The sequence below is a fragment of the Geotrypetes seraphini genome, chromosome 13 (assembly GCF_902459505.1).
Source record: "Geotrypetes seraphini chromosome 13, aGeoSer1.1, whole genome shotgun sequence".
Lineage (NCBI taxonomy): Eukaryota > Metazoa > Chordata > Amphibia > Gymnophiona > Dermophiidae > Geotrypetes > Geotrypetes seraphini.
In genome coordinates, this window is record NC_047096.1 from 17656138 (window position 1) to 17677416 (window position 21279).

A 21279-nucleotide genomic window follows, 5' to 3' on the forward strand; every position below is an offset into this window, starting at 1 on the left:
GTAGGTACCGTATATACTTGAATATAAACCGATCCAAAAATAAACCAAGGTAACCTATTTCCCCCCAAAAAAGAGGAAAAAAGGTTGACTCAAATAAAAACTGGTGGTTTATATTCAAGTACCAATTCAGGGCAGAAGCAACCCCCCTCCTCCCTTCCCTACAGCCAGACAATCCACACACCCCTTCCCGGAACGCCCCCCTCCCAGACCCAAGGGCCTGCAGTACTGCCCTGGTGGTACAGAGGTACAGACAGTCAGTCTGCCCCCCTTCCCAGACCCACCGCAGGCCTCCAGTACTGCCCTGGTGGTCCAGTGGAGTGGGGAACCGGAGCTGCATTCAATCCCTCCCTCCTGGCGACTTTGTGCAGCTAGCCCGCCCCTCCTCTCTTGGTCCCCCTGCAGGTCTATCTTAGGTCCCTGGTGGTCCAGCAGTGAAGTGGGGCAGGAATGATCCCTTTACGCTCCTGCCCAGCAGTCTCTGTAGTAAAAAAATGACTGCCGCAAGATCCCGGGCAAACTTCATGAGTCTCGCAACAGTCATTTTTTCACTATGGAGACTGCCGGGCAGGAGCGTAAAGGGATCGTTCCTGTCCCGCTTCACTGCTATACCACCGGAGACCTAAGGTAGACCTGCAGGGGGACTGGGAGGGGAGGGAAGGTGCGGGCTAGTTGCACAAAGATACTGGGAGGGAGGAATTGACATCAGCTTCAGCTCCCTGGACCACCAGGACAGTACTGGAGGCCCTTGAAGGGTGCAGGATGGGGTTAGCTCAAATATAAATCGATTTTTGAGCCATTTTTTGGCCCAAAATCTCAGTTCCTATTGAAGTATATCCAGTATTTATTCATTCTTTTTATTTTACAGGTATAATACAGTACTGAACAATAATCAAGTAAAGGCGAAACGATGTAACTGATACAAAAACCTCACACACATGTTATTTGTGACATCTGTAAAAGAAATAATGAATAAATACTGTGTACCTACTTTTGACTCATCTTGTATGAAGTGGAGGAGCAGTGTTCAGGTACGAGGGCTGATTGAAAAGTAATGAGATTGCCTCTGTTTTTCTTTCCACTAAGTAGATGTGGCAACACTGCTGGTTCTTGTGAAACTCATAGAAATAGACGGCAGATAAGGGCCACGGCCCATCTAGTCTGCCCACCCCAATGACCCTCCCCTGCCTTTCTCTGTGAATAGATCCCAAGTGTCTATCCCATTTGGCCTTAAAATCAGGCACGCTGCTGGCCTCAATAACCTGAAGTGGAAGACTATTCCAGCGATCAACCACCCTTTCAGTGAAAAAGAATTTCCTGGTGTCCCCGTGCAGATTCCCGCCCCTGATTTTCCACGGATGCCCCCTTGTTGCCGCGGGACCCTTGAAAAAGAAGATATCTTCTTCCACCTCGATGCGGCCCGTGAGATACTTGAATGTCTCGATCATGTCACCCCTCTCTGCGTTCCTGAACCTGCATTTGGACTGCCGCAGTCTTCACAGTGGGTCACCGTGATGATGAGGAAGACTCATCTGTGAGAGTGCACAGCACAGCTAATTGTTTCACTACCGTATGCTTACCAGAACATTTCAAGAATTTAATTACCACTCTTGCCACGTTCAACACAAAATTCAATCACACACCTCTGGTGTACTCACAGACATGTGTTCTTCCTCTCGCTGTGACCCAGCAATGAAAAGACTATGGCAGGTTGGAAAGAAAAACGGAGGCAGTCTCATTGCTTTTCAATTGACACTCGTATGTTTTTGTGTTGGGAGTGCTAAGAAGAAGTTAACGCAGCACACATCTCGTGTATCTGCAGCAATATTGCCACGTTGCCTTACAAATGTTTTAGATTACCCCATTCAGCCCGGTGGCAGAAGCAGTGCTTAAGTGTGTCGTTTTCTATCACATGAGCCATTTGTGGTTCTTATTTCAAGACTGGGCTCCAGGGCAGCAAGGGAGAATGTGCTTAAGCACTGCTCCTGCTTCCAGCTCAGGCGAATGAGTACAAAGAAAAAATATCAAAACTGGAAAACAGCTTAGCAACACTATTGTCACTGTGCCATTCCCAAAAATTTGTCACCTGAAGTGACAACCTCAGATGGCCTAATAGCTGATCATGGCCTTTTCCTTTTTAAGCTTTGGGCCCAGCAGTTGCCATGAAATTACACAGGGTATATTCTCCTGTTTTTTTCTAAACCCTCCACCTTTCCCAGCTATTGGTGAGTGACTGAAATCCTGACGTCCTCTAGATCCCCTTTACTTATGCACCCTAAATCCAACCAGAAGATGTTGAATAATGGCTGAGATCCCCTTTCCCCACTGAAGAGTAAAAGCCCAGACCTTTGGAATCAAGCCTCAGTTTTCCATGCAGCAGGGCACGATACCTAATTGTAGCCACATCCCTGGTGAGGGGAGGAGGAGAACTTCATACCATTAATCTGATGGAGACAGGATAGGTTAAAAAATTCTCTCTTGGGCTGGGCACTCAGCCTTTTGGAGGAGAATTTTCCACTAATTGTCACTGTTTTTGTTCTTTGCCTGTCAGGCGCTAATGAGGTATTGCTGGTGATTGGAGGCTTTGGCAGTCAGCAGTCCCCCATCGATATTGTGGAGAAATATGACCCCAAAACTCAGGATTGGAGCTTCTTACCGGTAAGGAGTGACTTAGACAATTGTCGGAGCTGCCTGGAAACTGAGAATTGTGATGAGAGACTCTAACTAGATTAATGCTTAGATTTTCCCACATCTAGATGGAATATATGCAGTCATGGTACAAAGAATGCTTATGCCATGTCATAAGGGACATTAAACAGTCCTTCAGTCCAGTGAGGCTTGAATACTTTTATTTCTCAGAGAAAGTGTAGCATGTTCTCGCTTTCCTTTACAGCATGGCTCTCTCGTAAGCACACCCACCTAAGGAAGCTCAGAAACGTGCTTAGAGCCTAAAGTTATTTCACTTGAAATTACTGATTTCCAAAGCTGCTATTTAGGGAAAGACTTGTTCTAATGTGACTTGTTTGAAATTAGATTGTGCTGAAACAACAAGGTCTTGAGGAAGACTACAAACACCAGAGATGGGAGGAATGCTGTAGAGAGGCTGACTTACCCCAGGCTTCTTCCTTCCTGGAGTCAGGCCTGTAGGGGTGCCCTGAAATCTGCTGAATGTGATTATCCTCTTTCTCTTTTCATAGAGCATTACCCGTAAACGCCGCTACGTTGCCACAGTCTCCCTTAATGACCGTGTCTACGTGATTGGTGGCTATGATGGCCGGTCCCGTCTCAGCTCTGTGGAATGCTTGGATTATACGTCAGAGGAAGATGGTGTCTGGTACTCCGTGGCTCCTATGAATGTGCGGCGTGGTCTGGCAGGAGCCACAACCTTTGGAGGTTTGAGCACTAGCTTGTTTGCTAGTACAACTCTCCATTTGCCCTCTGTCTGCATTCCTTCCTTGTCCCCACAGTTTCACATCATCCCTTTGAACCCTGCTGAACTTCCTGGACAGAGGATACACAAGTTGGATTTTTTTGTCCTGTTCCTCACAGCCCAATGTCAAGCCAACTGCCACCTCTTCTGTTTCAGGTCCAGGCTAGACTGACTACTGCTGTTGCCTCCTGTATGAGCCCCGGTCATTCTCTCATCCTTGCCAGCTACATTGTCCTCATTAACTGTCTTTCCTTCTTTCTTATTACTCCTCCCCTTTTCTCCTGCACACATTCTCCATTTTGATCTTATGTGCCCCTTCCTCCTTTCCACCTGTTGCCTTTCCCCCCACGCTTCTAAGCCTGTGTTGCAGCAGCCACCCGAGTCTCCTGTGTGTCTCTTGCCCCCAAAGACTCTTTATAGTAGTGCTGCCCAATTCAGGGGAAAAATTTTTCATTGACGCAGCAGAGGGAATCCCTGGTGGGGCAGGCCGCAAACAAGCCTGTTCAGAGCCTGCATCTGCTAGTCGTCCACTGCTGCTGCTGCTGCTTTAGGAGGCCCTGAAGGTATATCAGGCCTGGGGGGGAGTTGCCATACAATGAGAGGCTAGAGAAACTGGGCCTCTTCTCCCTTGAAAAGAGGAGACTGAGAGGGGACATGATCGAAACATTCAAGATATAGAAGGGAATTGACTTAGTAGAGAAAGAGAGATTGTTCACCCTCTCCAAGGTGAAGAGAACGAGAGGGCACTCATTAAAGTTAAAAGTTAAAGTTACAAATGTAAGGAAGTTCTTCTTCACCCAGAGAGTGGTAGAAATCTGGAACACTCTTCCAGAGGCTGTTATAGGGGGAAACACCCTTCAGGGATTCAAGAAAAGGTTAGATAAGTTCCTGATGGACCAGAACATATGTAGGTAAGGCTAGACTCAAATAGGGCACTGGTCTTTGACCTAAGGTCCAGCGTGTTAGCGGACTGCTGGGCATAATGGACCACTGGTCTGACCCAGCAGTGACAAATCTTATGTTCTCATGGGGGAAGAGGGGGAGAGAAGAGAACTTTTAACTGAATCGGAAAGTCTGATTTGGAGGGGGGAAACAAATCGATGTGAATTGGACAGCATTGCTTTATAGTGAAAACAGCAGAGGATCCCTGTCATAGTGGCAGAAGTAGCAGAAAACAATAGGATTTCCCAACCCCCTAAATCAGAACAGCAATGAAGGGAAAGCAGAATCCCTGATGGGAAGGAGAAAGGATCATCTACTGCAGGGATCTCAAAGTCCCTCCTTGAGGGCTGCAATCCAGATAGGTGTCAGGATTTCCCCAGTGAATATGCATTGAAAGCAGTGCATGCACATAGATCTCATGCATATTCATTGGGGAAATCCTGAAAACCTGACTGGATTGCAGCTCTCAAGGAGGGACTTTAAGACCCCTGATCCTACTGGTAGCAGATATACAGGGATGAAAGGAGAAATTAGGTTCTTACCTGCTAATTTACTTTCTTTTAGCTAGCTAAAAGAAAGTAAATTAGCAGGTAAGAACCTAATTTCTCCTTTCTAATCAGTCTTAATTCGTCATAATATTAGGTTTACTCTCTTTTTATTTCATCTCACCTAAATCAAAAATTTTATTAGACCTTTCTAATTTTTAGTATTGTAAACCACCCAGATACATGTGATAGTCATTATATCAAGCCATGAATAAACTTGAAACTTGTTTCATTAGCTAGGCAAGACAGGAAGTTACAAGTTGCATTGGTATAACAGTTTAGTAAAGATATGGGTTGGAGTTTGACAGAGGAGTCACAGTGGTGTTTTGCATTTCCAAGGGGCATAAGTGACAGCTCTGTGAATGTATTTGCTATGTTTAGGGGGGTTAATTTGTGTTGCATTTAGCAACCCCAATCATTTTTTTTTTTTATATTCTTTATTCATTTTTCATATATTTACATCAAGTGCACAAAATATTAAATTACCCCAATCATTTTGAAAAGGTGGTTCCAACGGTGACGGGACTAAATCACGCGAGACAACGGCACGCCGACAACTGAGCGCAAGGTTGATGGCGCGCCGAAGAAAAGCACTATTTTAAAGGGCTCCGACGGGGGGTGTGGGGGGGGAACCTCCCCACTTTACTTAACAGACATTGCGCTGGTGTTGTGGGGGGTTTGGGGGGTGGAACCCCCCACATTAGTTCGGTTTCAAGTATAATGAGGGGGGTTACAACCCCCCACAATGCCAGCGCGATGTCTAAGTAAAATAGGGGGGTTCCCCACCAACACCCCCCGTCGGAACTCTTTAAAATAGTGCTTTTCTTCGGCGCGCCGTCAACCTTGCGCTCAGTTGTCTGTGCTCAGTTGTCGGTGCGCCGTTGTCTCGCGCGATTTTGTCTATGAACCGGTTCCAACATATATGGTAGTAGGTGAGAAAGTCATGTGCATTCTTAAGGTTGGTTTGTTTGGTATTTTGTTGTTGTTTTTTTGCTCTAAAGCAAATTGTACATGTTCGGGGGGGAATCAAACATTTTTCAGAATATCCCTAACAAATATGCATGTGAGAGATCTGCATGTTTACTGTCTCCATTGGATGCAGTACATCTTTTGATTACTTATTAGGAATATCCTGAAGAGTTGAGAGAACCTGTCTACAGCCCTTCAGTACTGAACTACTGCCCCCTATTCTAAAGTATTCTATATCTTAATTTAAAATGTTTTGTGCACTCGTGTAGATTAGAAATTCCTTTTGTCTGTTACGTCCCTTCCGGATTCCATACGCTAGGTGTTCAATCCCAACCTGGGAGTTGCAGAAATCCAACACTTTTCTGAGCACATGCTCCTCCCCCTTAAACTGTGAGCTAGAGCCATATCCAGTTTCAAGTTCTGCAAGCAGTTCGTGCAGAAGTCTTTTTGCATTGCTCTGCTTCTTCTTATTTTTTCGCTTAAAGTTCATCTTTTTCGGTGGCTTCAGTGCCTCGAGACCCCTTTCCGGTTGTCCCCTGTTGGAGGAAAGAATGCAGTCCCACGGAGCCAAACTGCTGCTTCACAGACAAATTTTGGTGGATCTGTGGAGCCAACCTGCTGAACGCCACCCTTCTTGGACTCAGGGTCCATTCCTCTGGGAGATCACTTGCCCGCTAATCTTGTCAGAGTACATCATGCGAAAGGGGCACAGGAAAGTTTTCTTTTGCTTGTCTCCAGATTTGTTTCTGGACTCGCTGGCAGGTTGGCCAGAAACGGAGTCAAAGGTCAGCACTATTTTGCAGCATCTCTTCGACATCCGAGCATTAGTACCTGTTCCAGAATATGGATCAAGCTTCACCAGATACTCTTTAGGATTCATCATGCCAAAGTCCAATTGGAGGACTGGAGGCCCGTTCTGGATCTCATGTCAGTCACTTGCTTCCTGAGCATTTCTTTTTTTCCAAATGGCTGCCATGGGCACAATCATTGCTGCTGTCTCCTGGGGAGAGTTCTAGTGTCCTTGAATCTCACGGAGGTTTCCCTCCATATTCCAATATTTCCGGAGTATCGCAGATTTCTGCATTTCCGTGTTCTGCAACTGCATTTTCAGTTCGCAGCTCCATTTTTTGGCCTCATGATGGCGCCCTGCACTTTCACTAAAGTGATGGTAGTTGTGGCACTTTTTCTCCGTAGACAGGATGTCTGAGTTCCTCCTTATTTGGATATTTGGTTGATCCAGGCTCTGTTTCGACAAGAGTGCGAAAGTGTGGTGGAGACAGGAGTGTCTCTGCTACAGGCTTTAGGATTTCTGACAACTTCTGGAAAAGCCAGTTGATGCCGTCCTAATCCTTGGAGTCTCTGGGCCTTCTCCTCGATACCTGGCAGAGTCATGTGTTTCTTCCCAAGGTACACGGACACAAATTTCAATTCCAGATCAGGGATCTCCTGGACTGTCTGGCTCCCACAGCCTGACCCATTCGACTAGAAGTGTTGCTGCATCGTGGGCGGACTCTGGTTCGATTCATTCACATAAAATTTGCAGGGCGGCTACTTGGTCCTCTCTGTGTATGCTAAGTTGTTTGGAATAGCCTGCTTCTTTCTGCCTCAATTATTCTCCATGCAGGCTTAAAGACATTCCACCAGTTCACAGATCCTGTGGGGAGTTTTCCACTTCTGTGAGTATGTTTAACTGAAGGCTGTCTCCTGTGGGTGCTCGTTGCACACAGCAGGTTAGTTCTACATTGTTCCTCAACGTTTTGCTGGATTGCCTTTGGGCCTGTTTATACCTTGTTTCATGTTTTGCAGAGCAGACCAGTTTAGAAATTGATTATGTTGCTGGGGATCTACCCCTGTACCCTCCTTGTCATGGACCTGTTGAGGTATGTTGCTTGGCTTTGGGACTCAACTGGCTATGTCTCTAGCTGTCAGTCTAAGGGGAAAGAGCATGTGCTCAGAAAAGTGTTGGATTTCTGCAACTCCCGGATTGCAGATTGGGATTGAGCACCTAGCCTAAGGAATCTTACTGGGACTAATAGAAAGAAGATTATCAAAAGTGAAAACTTAATCTTCCATTAAGAATCATGAGGTCATTAAAGAAGTGGTTTTCACCTGAAAAATATTCACTTGCTGATGTGATAACTTTTTGTTTGGTCTCTGAAAGTTTATATTTATCCTTTTACTGTTTGGGTTTTTCTGATACATAGACAGACACATACATGACTGACAGTCTAACTGCACAGTTACTTTACTGCTGAAGGAGCACAGCTTTTCAAAAGCTAGTCATAGATTGAGTTAATCCCAGTAAAAAGATTTGTTTGACCCTTGGTTTTATAAATATGCAGTAAGTGAACCAACAGAAGCACCACAATACCTTCAAACAATTATGAAATGTGATAAGGACACCAACTTTTTCCTAAATTTCAGGAAAAAAGATTTTCTCCTCTTTTTTTCTGGGAGAAAGGGGTAAAGGAATATATGAATTTGATTTATTGCCTTTCTATAGGTACAACCAAAGTGGTTTACATTCTTTATATACAGATAGTTTCTCTGTCCATAGTGGACTTGCAATCTGACTTTTGTATCTGGGCCATTGGAGGGTTAAATGACTTGCCCTGGGTAAAGAGCTGCTGTGGGAATCATGATCGTCAGTCATTAAGCTGCTCCTCCACTCCAGGAAGTGAAGTATGCTTCTTGATTCTGTTCAAGTAATGGCAAGGTGGGGCATGGGAAGTTGCCTCAGTGATTGGACCCTGTACTCGGAGAAAAAACAAAGCCACTGTAGGAAACAAATGTGTCCGTCTATCTATGCATGTGTGCGACCACATGTATATTCTCTAATTGCCAAAATCCTTCTTTCTAAGTGTTCAACACAAGCTCTGGGTTGACGGCTGTAGCTCTTATTATATCTTTCTATCACCCCTGCAGGAGCAGGAGTCTCGCTGCTCAACGATCATATTTATGTTGTTGGAGGGTTTGATGGGACGGCGCACCTGTCATCGGTGGAGGCTTACAATATCCGCACAGATTCCTGGACAACTGTGACTAGCATGACCACTCCACGCTGCTATGTGGGAGCTACAGTGCTGCGTGGGAGATTGTATGCTATTGCTGGGTAAGGGTCCTGTTAGAAGGCCATAGTCCTTAGCAAGGCAAAGGGCTTTTGACAGAGTAAGGGAAATACAGTATGTTGTAATAGTGTAGTGAGCTTGCAGGAGATGGGACTCTTCTCTCATTTTTAACTCATGTTTTTGACAGTATAGGGAATTCTTTTTTTTTTTTTTTAATTCTTTATTAATTTTTTCATCTTTCAACAAGTGTAAAAATTATTAAACAATTGAAAATGAATACATCACTTGAATTACTATCAATTATAGCGTTGAATAAAATTTAATCCCTCTCCTCCCCTCCCTTCCAACTAGATTTCAATCAAAAATATCATACAAAGATGCGTTCCCTTTTTTAAAAAAAACTAAACATTTAATAAAAATTTTTTTAAAAACCCTCCCATCCCTTCATTCACAATTGTACTTATAGAGTAAGAATGGCATCTATTCATTGCAATATTTAGTTAATGGCCCCCATATCTCTTTAAATTTATTATAACTCCCCTTTTGTATAGCTATTGTTCTCTCCATTTTATAAATGTGACATAACGAGTTCCACCAGAAATTATAATTTAGTCTGTTCCAGCTTTTCCAATTAGTTGTGATCTGTTGTATAGGGAATTCTTGATTGGCTGTAAGGGCTGATTGGGGATCTCTTGTGAGATGATCCTCTGTCATCTTCCTGGCTGATGGGGACAGTTTTCTTCCCTCCCTCTATCTCCAAGATTAACGGCATTATTTTAAGATCCCAACTGTCTCCATCACAGTTCATTTGTCATATAGCACTCAACCATGGAGCATATCCCAGTGCATTTTTTATGTTCTCTAATTCACATCATCGGCGCTCATGGCATCTTGCTCATGCACAAGAAGCTGCCTGGGCATGTAATGTCCTCCTGCAACACCAGATGAATGATTTATACCAGTTTGGAGAGGGAGGAAGGGGACACTTGCCTAGCCAGCTAAATCAACTCTAGCAATCAATGGGGTGACAGATGTCACAGCCAGATCGCCACTTGCATGCTTTTCCCACTGATTGGACAAGAGTGATTTGCAGCATTTTTGTCCAATCACATACTGAGTAGTGGCTTGTGTACACCCCCAGCTTTACAGGTTTTGACTATCAAAAACACTAACAATTGCTGAATTTTGAAAGTAGGACAAAGTAAAGATTGGCTAGATCTACATACTGGGGATGATTTTTATAAAGTGTTCTGCATAAAAAGATTTTACCCATAGAAAAGGGCATTTATAAAATTGTGTGGGTTATAAATACACAAGTTCACATGATGAGCCATATTTAACATGTATTGCATGTAAGCATTCCTGTAGGCATAGTTTGGGTGGAGCTGCAGTGTCCATTATATTTGATAAAGTTTGTGATGATATGCATACAGTATGCACAACAACAAAAAGGACGAAACAATGTAATAAAACAAAGCACAAGAAAAAAATGGGGAAGGGACTTTGCACATCAGCCTTTAGAACAACAGTTCATTTATTAAAAGTATATTAAACATATACACAAAATTGTGCAAGCCTATTAAAGAGTCCTTGTTCCTTTTTATACCTTCTTTGGGGGAGGTGTGAATTTATGCACTACTGAGAAGTTATTGTCAGGAATCTATTTTATAGAGGTGCACGGACATATATGATGCCTTTTGCAAAATGGGTAACATTTTTGGACCTTCAGCATGTTTAAGCATAAGGCACCTAATTTTTTATTTATTTTTTTTAATTTAGACAAAGTTAAACAATTAATTAAATTTAGACTAATTACATTTAGACAAAGTTAAACAATAAAATCTCTCACAAAACAAATCCAAAAGTTCACAAAATCCATGTCCTCCCCTTGATCTATTACTAAGGGTACCCTTTTATAAAATTTAGCTTCTTTTGTGTACTTCATGAACACACCAACATGTTGCCAAAATGGTTCACATTTTAGTTGCAATATGACATGTCCTATATACCAGTGTTCTTCAACCTTTTTACACCTATGGACCGGCAGAAATAAAATAATTATTTTGTGGACCGGCAATTGAAGAACACTTGGCTAACAACCCATAATGGTAACCACAAAATTAAACTACACAAAGCACACTGTATGCTTCTCAACATTCATTCCTACCAGAACACAGATAACCCCTATGCAAATATGGGACCAAACCCTACTAATATATACAAACTAATAATACAAACAAACCCTAAGATGCAAGACTGCATGCAGTACAACCCCAGAGAAAAAGAAATGCATTTCTTCCTGAACAGTGCAAAATACAGACAGAATATGTAAATTCTCAAAATTGACACAATTCAATCACTAAATTAAAAAATAAAATCATTCCCCCTACCTTTGTTGTCTCCCTCCCTTCTGTCCTGCTCCCACCTGGCCGTTTTATGCTGCCCCCGGTGCTCAAGGCCCAGCAAGATCTTCGGGCACCGGCACCAACGCACAGGACATGCCGGTGCTGGTGCCCAGGCCCAGATGACAGTAAGAAGCGATGGGGGGGTGCCAGATCGCAGGGGGGGGCCTTCGGGGGGAGCAATGCCAGTGCTCGGGGGGGGGGGGGGGATAGAGCAGCGCTGCTGGCCTCGGTGGGGGGGTGAGAACATATCAAATCGAGTTTCCATTATTTCCTATAGGGAAACTCGCTTTGATATACGAGTATTTTGGTTTACAAGCATGCTTCTGGAACTAATTATGCTCGTTGACCAAGGTACCACTGTTTTTCTTTACAGTCCTTCAATATAGTCTCCCTGCTTTGCAATGACCGAGTCCCAACGTCCGGGAAGCTTCATTATTCCATCCAAGACACCATTTTTGTTCAGTTGCCGAATGGCTCGTATATAGGCAGAAAAAAGCTCTTCCAGAGGTGCAAAATGATGTCCATGCATAGGTTGTTTCTGGACTGTAGGAAGGCATGAGGTAACACCTCCCAGCTGTATTTGTGTAGATTTTCAATACTGAGTGGAGAGCTCCATCTTCCCCATGGCCAAAAAAATTTCAATGAGCTCAATCAAAAGTCTAACAAATGATGATTTTTGCTTATGATCATGAAGGCCATCATCATTACAGACAAAGTTCCATGTGGAAGGAAGTGTCACAGCAGTGTATTATCGTGATTTTTGCAGAAAAATGCACAAAACCCGACCTTAGTTGCTCTTGGCTGGGCCACTCATTCTTCACAACAACGCTCGCCCGCAAATAGGTAATGTTGTCATTGAAAAACTACACGAATACGGCTGCGAGGTATTACTTTATGCTCCCTGTATGTAGCAGAAACCCAAATAGTAGCTACAAGTACTCAGGGCAAGCTAGTAGCTGCCCCATGTCTGTTGCAGTAGTAGACTTTGGATTTTTCTTCCAGGAACTTGTCCAAACCTTTTTTTAAACCCAGCTATTCTAACTGCTGTTACCTCTGGCAATGAGGTCCAGAACTTAACTGTTCTTTGAGAGTGAAATAAATATTTATATTTGTTTTAAAAGTATTTCAATGTAACTTCATTGAATATCTCCTAGTCTTTGTAATTTTTGAAAGAGTATAAAATCGATTCACTTTTACCCATTCTACACCACTCAGAATTTTGTAGACATCAAGTATATCTCCCCTCATCTGTCACCTTTCCAAGCTGAAGAGGTGAAATGATGGGTTGGAATTTGGCTCTTCAAGCTCTATATTTATCTTTTCTCAATTCTGCAGCCTGGAGAGGGTGAGGTCAGTGACGGTGCATTTTTCTATTTTGTAGGTATGATGGAAATTCCCTGCTTAGCAGTATTGAGTGTTATGACCCTATCATCGACAGCTGGGAAGTGGTGACATCAATGGGAACTCAGCGCTGCGATGCCGGGGTCTGTGTCCTGCGGGAGAAGTGAGATTATGCAAGAGAAATGAGATTGCTGTGAAAAGCGGTGGCATGGGTAGCTGCCTGCTGAGACAGAAGGATCAAAGCAATCTCACCAGTGGAATGTGGGAAAGAGAGGTGCGAGTGCAATAACCAAATCTGGACTCTAGCTGAATTACCTGTATTAAAGCAGCTACTGAAACCTGAGCCGTCAGTCAGTCTTTGGGGGAATCCATTGGGTGTTTTTATGAGGGTGATGAATGATATCATGCCAGTAGTGGGGAGAATCCGCAACTAGCATTATTTTCAAAGCTATGATTCTGGTTAGGGCATATGTAGAGTCTTCCCCTCCTCCATCTCTATTCACCTACAATAACTGTGAATTGGCATAACAGCAAAGCGCAGACTCAATTTTGTGAATCTGTGATCATTTCACACATATTTCCTTAGAGACAAAACTCTTTACTGTGCATTTCAGTGCAGAAGAATGGGGTTTCCAAAGAACTGACTGTGTTTAGTGTATCACTGTGCATCACCAGCCCATTACTTACAGTGGAAATGTCAGTGACATTTCTGATGCTTCTTGTAGCTCCTCCATGAATTTCACAATGCAGGAGTCTCGTTAAGGTGAATAATCATTTAAGTGACATCATTCATGTACCAAAGTATGTTCAGTGTCTAATTATAAATGCAAGGCAGGCCATCATTGCATCCTGAGACCATGAGGATTATAAATGCATTGTTTAGTCTTTATTCTGTGTAATATGTTTTTCTCATGTCTGACATAGATTAGTGAGGGATATCCTATGTTACTGTGTACTGAATTTATTTCCTTGGAACCAGAAGTCCACTATGAGAGGATACCAATGTGCATATGTAGTACAAACAGAATCCATTTTGGTGAAAGAAGGAAGGGCAGGAGTATCTCAGCACCCCTGTGCTGGAATTTGCTGCTGTGATGTCAGAAAGCAGACCAGAATACATTGATAACTGGGGGCCCGATATTCAGGGCTATTTAGACAGCTGGGAACGGTTCCCAGCCATCTAAATAGCATATAGCCGGCTACCTGCCAACTATTTGGCAGGAGATAGCTGGCTATCTTATGCTGAATAATTTCCAGTTTATTTATGACTGGCTGAGACGTAGCCAGCTATGCCAATATTCTGCAGTTAGCTAGCTAAGTCTTAGTGGCCAAAGATAGACCACCCTTTTGGGTGGCTTTGTTTGGCTGCCAGACTTAGCCGGCTAGATGCTGAATATTGGCGGTGAATGGCTATGTCACATGGCATAGCCAATTGCTTGCAAATCTGGAAACCATGGGAGATTGTCAGTGTTCTCCCATGGTCTGAATATCAGTGGGGTGTGTTTACTGAAGGTCTTTGTTAGACGAGCAACTGCTGTTGCCACTTCTGTGTTGTATGAGTCCTGTCCTGCAAATATCTGCTGTTCCAATCCCTGCACATTTCATAAAAGAATAAAGTACATATTATATAAGAGGTGTGGTTTTAGTTCCTTCCATACAGTGTGTATTTTTATAACTAGGTAGGTCACTGCAGGTTTCCTGTGGCAATGTAGTCAAAATCTGGTGTAACCAGAATGAGGCTTGGAATACACTGAGAGCCTATTGGAGCACCAGAATGAGGGTTGGAACAGTAATTGGCTGCCCAAAAATTGCATAAGTAATTTCCTATAAGGAGGAGGCTGTCAAGATATGATACTAACTAGGTATATACCCTGCTGATTACTTAAGTGAAATGGATAAAAACATGATCATGGGATTGTCCTTTAAAAATAGATCTATGAAATTTTGTGGTGATTTAGTATCAATATTCCCTGACGTTGCTAGGTAACAGTATCAGAGAAAAGAATTTCTGAATTTAAAGACCCGTGTATTAGCCTTGAATGCATTATTTTTCTTAAAATTTCCAGGCAAGTGTATTATTAAACTTAAGGATAAAGAATTTATTTTTTGGGACCCTACACACTTGCAACAGTTTCTAGATTTAGGTGAGCAAGGAGTAGAATCGCTGGAACAAGTTCAGGATAATAATAAAGGCTGATCTTGGATGGGAGATAGTGCATATTTACTAAGTTTAGCTCAGGGGTTCTTTTTTACTTTTTACTCCTGAGCTTATATTTTCCTTTATACTTTAATCTGTAATATTGCCTCTAACTCCTCCATAGTAGTGGGCTAGGAAGATTCTATCTAATAGAAATTGTTTGTTTTGTTACTTAAGAATGTTTATCTTCATCTTGTACTGTTCTGAATTGAACTGTATTATAAAATTATAAATAAATAAATAAAAAAGAGGAGGCTGGTGGGGTTGGGAGGAAAGTTTGAATGGGGTATTGAAGGAAGTACCTGCAGCTATGGGTGGAGATGTTGGAAGATTAATTGTGGGGATAGAATAGATCTTAGTGGGTACCTGTGTGCATGGGTGAAATTTCTGTACATGTGCAGCTCTCTAAAATAAAGTTATCCAGAGGCGATAATAAATAAGAGATTGCCTTGTTGACAGACTTGAACATTGTAGTTGAGAGAAGTGAATCAGTGCTGCAGAGTGCAAGAGGCAATGAATAGCCTGAAGCTTCTTAAAATGCGTTGGTTCCAAATGGATGAGATTAAAGGAAAGAGGTGACTTAGATGATCAGAGAGGGGTTAGAACGAAGTAGAGGGGGCAGTTGGAGAAGACTTGATTGAGGCAGTGGCAGTGCTAGAGAGTAGGATGAGTGGAGATTAAATGAGGGGTCATTTGCATGAAAGTTGAAATCCCCAATGTCATCAGAAAAATTGTTATAACTATTGGCGTCAGGAAAACAACTGGGTTAATCTGTACTTTCAAGTAGCCATTCTTGAAGATGGCCTGCTTGAAGGACGTTTGCGCAGAGTCTGGGCCGGAGGCCATGCACGTGACGTCATCGCGTCGACGTCCGCACACTTCCGGATGCCTTCCGGCCGCGGCGCCGAAAAGAGTGTCGGACGCTGTCATAAGCTTTAGCAAACCGGTGCCCATAATGAACCTAAAAGATCGCGAGGCTCTTAAGAACACACGTCTATTAATTTACAGGACTAGGTTGGAAGGGGGCTCTAAGCGCATGCGTGTAGTGATTACGACGGACTGGATGACGTCACGGAGCTCTATGCGCATCTGCTGCGGCTATAGGTTGGCGGCGTGGGCTTTACAGGTGCGCATGCGTCTTGTGGCGTTGCTGGAAGCCGAGCGGTGGTAATGGAGTCCGACAGTGGTTTGGTATCACCGGCGGGAAACAATATGAAAGCGGTCTTGTGTCAGCGCTGCGCCTCTAAGGTGTTGCTCCCCGGATCAGCGCGGTACTGCCGTAGAGAGGTGAACGTTGGGCCTGTTTGCTGCTCTACGGGTTACCATATGACTCCTGAAAAAGGAGAACGGATTTGAGACATCCGGGGGGGTTCAATTGAAGTAAAATCCGGATGCTCAATCCGGCCTCCTTTTTTCTGGAGCCTATAGTGTTGTTTAACAGATTTTTGTGCCTTTGGTTTAGTCTTAATAAGCATCACTTTTGGTGTGTATATGGGATGAAACTGATAAATATGATAAACAATATAAGTTTTGAGAATAAAACGTATATGTTAAATCTATAGTTTATGCCACATGTGTACTAAATGGTTTCTTCCTTTATGTTTCTAGGGCATGTGTGTATACACACTCGCTTAGATGCCTTAAGTGTGGTGTGTGGCATATACTTTAGGTGGTTGTAACAGTGGTATAGTTGGAAGGGAGTGGGAAGGGAGGCTAGGCGCCCTTTTCCTCCTCATCTTCCCCCCCCCTCCATCCTACCATCAAAATAAAAAACACCTGTGCTTGGGGGGATCCCCATATTCTACCAGCTGAAGAAATCTTTAACCTTCCCTGACTCAGCTGTCAATATAGTGAAAAAGCATTTTCAGCATGCTCAGGTGCTGGCATCAGCAGCCCAAAGTGCTCACTGCTGTGCTTTTTCACTACACTGAGAGCTGGATCAGGGCAGGCTGCAGATTTCTTCCGATGGTGGGACTTGGGGTTCTGTCAGCTGCACAGATAGTGCACCTGGCTGCTGCATGGATCTGAGGCAAAAGTAGATTAAACCACTGGGTTGGAGTCGTCACTTGCTTTTAATCCACAGTGCATGCAGATGAAATGTGTGTGTTTTGTGAGGGGTTGTTGTGAAATATAGCATGTAGTATTGTTTCAAGAATAGTTGGTGCTGTCTGCCTAGAGCAGGGTTGTCAAAGTCCCTCCTCGAGGGCCGCAATCCAGTCGGGTTTTCAGGATTTTCCCAATGAATATGCATGAGATCTATTTGCATGCACTGCTTTCATTGTATGCTAATAGATCTCATACATATTCATTGGGGAAATCCTGAAAACCCGACTGGATTGCAGCCCTCGAGGAGGGACTTTGACATCCCTGGCCTAAAGTCATAGTCTTAAATTCTCTTCATGGTACTAATGTTCCCTTTCTCACATGATGGCTTTGTTTTTGCATGGTAGCTTTTCCTTCCATCCATGAAGAAGAAGAATGCATTAGTGGCTGATGGTTCCCCAGATGGAGACATGTTGACTGATCACTGGCTTGTGGATGATATGTATACTTTTGAAAATGTTGGCTTCACCAAGGACATTGGCAACATAAAATATCTAGTCTGTGCAGATTGTGAAATTGGACCAATTGGCTGGCACTGCTTAGAAGATAAAAAGAGTTTTTATGTGGCCTTGGAACGTGTGAAACATGAATAATAATAATTAGTATGCTGAAGAAAGGAGTCAGAAAACTCCTGACAGCTAATTCCAGCATAGTGTCTTTTTTTTTTTTTTTTTTTTTTGCAACCATCTGTATTACTGCTGTAAAAAGCTGGGAAGCACTGCAGTATCTTCAATTTCATACTGATGCCCTCTTGTTCGAGATCTCCAGTCCATACCATCACTCTGCTCCAGTGTACTTGCAGGAGAAAAGGAAGCCAGAGAGGCCTGTGTGTCAGACTTCTTAGATGCAGAAAGTTATTAGCTAGTTCCCTTTCCATTAGAAGACAGGCTGAGCAAGTCTTGATTTTTATCTCTTCACATCTCTTGAACTCTTTTTTTTTTCCAGATTTGTCCAAGAAAAGCATGATTACACAGCAAGAGATGCAGTGAGCCCAAAAATTAATTTCAGCTAACATGCACTAATAGGGTTCCTAGCTGATTTAACAATATGCTTAGGATTTTGACGAGAAGTTGTGAGCAACTATGGGCTAGGGGATTGGAGGAGTGGCCTCAGGTTAGAGTCGCTGCCTCAGCACCCCAAAGTGGTGGGTTTGATCCTCGCCACCCCAGGCAAGTCATCCAACTCTCCAATGCTCCAGGTACCACAGCTGGACGGTCAGCCTACTAGGACAGATGGAGGGAAAAATAGAATAGCTGCTAAAAGAAATTGTACACCACCTTGAACTTCTCAAGATAAAGGGCAGTATATCAAATCCCAATAAACATAAACAGCAGACTGACTGAATCAAGAGGCATCATAGTGGACCAGTGGTAATGGGACTTAGAATATTGAACTCATCTCTTCTAACCTAGGCTCTGCTAAGGCTAGCTTTACGAAGCATGTACTAATGCTGTAGTGCACCAAATACTGTTCGTATGGTAGTAAAAATAAATGGTCCTGTTGTATAAAATAGGATCTGTGGTAACGCAGTGGCACAGTGATTCTCAGCCCTATCCTGGGGGGAGGAGAGGGGACCTTCAGCCAGTTGGGTTTTTAGGATATCCCTAATATACATATAAAGATTTTCATGCAAATCGCCTCCATTGTATATAAATATGTCTTGTGCATAGTAATTAGGGATATCCTGAAAACTCAACTGACTGAGGGTTGAGAAACCACTGCAGTAAATCTAGCCTGTTCCTTCTGTGTCTCAGTTCTACTGTTAACCTTGTCAGCAAATTTAGAAATGTACTTTAACATTAAATGTCTCTTGATTTTTTAATTAATACACAAGTGTTCCGTCTGTGGTTCTAGATTTTATTTTTCATAAGCTTCTTCTGAAACTACAGCTATTTCTTGAGCTAGCAAAGTGCATGCCTAAATCCTACAAGATGTAGTAATTGTCCATACCCCTTTTCCTCCACCATTGCTGTCTTGCCCATTGTTCTTATTTTGACTTCCTGACCACAAGCTTATTAATCGATCTGTGAACAGCTTGTCTGTAGGTAACAGATCTGAACTTAGTGGGAGTTGAGGAGCAGGGGACTTGATCCACAGCCATAAACCACTGACTATAAAACTCAACCTGTGAAGTAAGAAAGTAGTTCCTCATTTTACCCTGTTAAACTATGAGAGCTTCTGTTGTTTGCACTGACATTTTGTAACTTCTGTGTGGTCATATGCTTGCAAAAGTTGTTGGCCATAATGTTCCTTGTTCTGGGATCTGTACCTTCTGCACACTACTTCCAAGTTTATTAAAATTTTGTTATACCGCTAAATCAAAACTTTTAAGCAGTTTACAGTGCATTAAAAAGGGATTACATAAAATAAACAACTAAGCAAAAAACATAAAACTGACAGATTCGAAACAGGACAAAACGACAGAAACTTAACAGAACAGGAACAAGAGGAATAGGGGGAGAACTACATTATTGATAGGAAAAAAGAGAACAAGAAAAGGGAAATAGAAAAGGGAAGTGGAAACATAAGTCCATTAAAAGAAAGAAGAATCAAATTCTTTAAAAAAGAAAAGAAAGGGAGAACTCTACTACTACAATAGACTCTCAGTTAACCGGCACCCATGGGGATTTATAGATGCTGGATAAATGTAGTTTCTGGTTGCTTGAGAGTTACTATTAAAAATAGGCCTAACTAATACTATACCCAACACTATGCCATACCATAAACTTTTCCAGACAAACTACCAGATGTGGTAGGCAAAGCGTGGGCGTACTCAGGTGTGGCATGCCAAATTTACACTTAAATTTCTGCCAGAAATTGACTTTATTTTTATATAAAGTATTACAGTATTTCTTTGAATATTTTTTTCTGGTTGCTTGAGGGAGGGAAGGGAAGAAGATGGATGTCAGACCATTGGGGATGGAGGGAGAGATGGAAGGGGGAAACAGACAGTTTCTGGAAGGGGCATAGAAGGAGAGAAGATGCCATATAGAAGGGGAAGACAGGGCAAAAGAGAAGATGAGGAAAGCAGAAACCAGAGAAGATAAAGGTAGAAAAAAAAAATTTTCAATTTATTTTTTTGCTTTAGGATAAAGTACAGTGGTTCCTCACACAACGAACTTAATCCGTTCCAGGAGCAAGTTTGTTATGTGAAACGTTCGTTGTGTGAAACGCGTTTTCCCATAAGAATACATTTAAAACACAATAATTCGTTCTGCAGCCCTGTTTTCCCATAAGAATACATTTAAAACACAATAATTCGTTCTGCAGCCCTACATTTCCCTCCCTCCACCTCACCTTGTATGCGGAGTCTGCCGGCCCTCTCCCTCACCCAGCCGCACGCTTCCAGAAAGCTGTGCACGCGCAGCTGCTGGAGTTGGTCAATGTTCTACTCTCCTGCAACTTCCGGTTTCCGGTTGCGTCAGAGGAGAAGATTGAGCAACAGAGCATGCGCGCGTGCGCTGCTCCCTGAAAGCGTGCGGCTGGCCGAGAAAGAGGGCCGGAGAACTCGGCATCCAGGGTAAGGTGGAGGGAGATGATGGAACAGTATTTCATGGTACAGTATTACTATTTGTTAAAAAGGAAATAATCTTTTGATGTTTTCTGGATTTTTTTTCGTTAGCTTAAACATGGCTTAACTTGCTGTAAATGGGTCAGGTCTCGTAAGATAGGACCAGAGAATCGGGTCTGGGTAAAACCAGGATTTGCAGGATCTCCAGGATCCTCATGGACTTGTATTGAGATCCTGGTAATATTGCAGGATTTCACGAATTTTCCAGGACCCTGGTCCACCTTAACAGCAGACCTCCTCTTTTTTTGATTGCCACAGCTGCTGCTCTGCATTTACTGGAGTCCCCTACACGCCGTCTTCTCCTTCTCTGCATGGGTGCTGCTGTTCCCGGCTTCGGCGAGAGTAGTTCCGCCCCCCCCCGGGCCCCTCGGGCGACTTCGTTGTGTGAAACGAAGTTCGTTGTGGGGAGCACGACAAAAAGTTCGCTGTGCGAGGCGTCCGTTATGCGAGGCACCACTGTAGTATTGTAGTTGTTGATAAATATTTATAAATAGAAATGGAAATAAGATGATCCTTTTATTGGACTAATTGTAATACATTTTTCATTCCCACAGCCAGCAATGTAAAAGCCTAATGTGGCTTTATAAAAGTGGGGAGGGAGGTTTATCACCGGCCGCAGTGGTAAAAGCTCCGATGCTTATAGAATTCATATGAGCATCAGAGCTTTTACCGCTGCGGTTTGCAATAAAAAACCTTAATGCAACTTCATAA

At 43.0% G+C, this 21279-nt stretch overlaps 2 protein-coding genes across 3 annotated transcripts in view; both read left to right on the forward strand.

Annotated features, from left to right (window-relative positions):
- Positions 1-14442, forward strand: part of KLHL12 (kelch like family member 12) — a 29615-nt gene extending 15173 nt beyond the window's left edge. The window contains exons 7-10 of one of the 2 annotated variants that reach the window (XM_033918511.1): positions 2549-2655; positions 3195-3390; positions 8809-8995; positions 12738-14442. In XM_033918511.1, the coding sequence (XP_033774402.1) occupies positions 2549-2655; positions 3195-3390; positions 8809-8995; positions 12738-12864 (617 nt within the window). In that variant the 3' untranslated portion in view covers positions 12865-14442. The remainder of the gene's footprint in view (positions 1-2548; positions 2656-3194; positions 3391-8808; positions 8996-12737) is intronic. The other variant, XM_033918510.1, reaches the window with a different exon arrangement.
- Positions 14443-16026: 1584 nt separating this feature from the next.
- RABIF (RAB interacting factor) lies at positions 16027-18825 on the forward strand. The gene is made up of 2 exons (XM_033917316.1): positions 16027-16181; positions 17345-18825. Exons 1-2 carry the CDS (start codon positions 16065-16067, stop codon positions 17588-17590), a joined length of 363 nt encoding a protein of 120 aa, XP_033773207.1. The 5' UTR covers positions 16027-16064; the 3' UTR covers positions 17591-18825.
- Positions 18826-21279: the final 2454 nt, after the last annotated feature.

Bases quoted from the DNA above. Each gene is read 5' to 3' on its own strand.
- RABIF (XM_033917316.1), top strand. From the start codon at position 16,065: ATGGAGTCCGACAGTGGTTTGGTATCACCGGCGGGAAACAATATGAAA. The intron at 16,182-17,344 runs GTGAACGTTGGG...TTTGCATGGTAG, and splicing joins CGCGGTACTGCCGTAGAGAG to CTTTTCCTTCCATCCATGAA.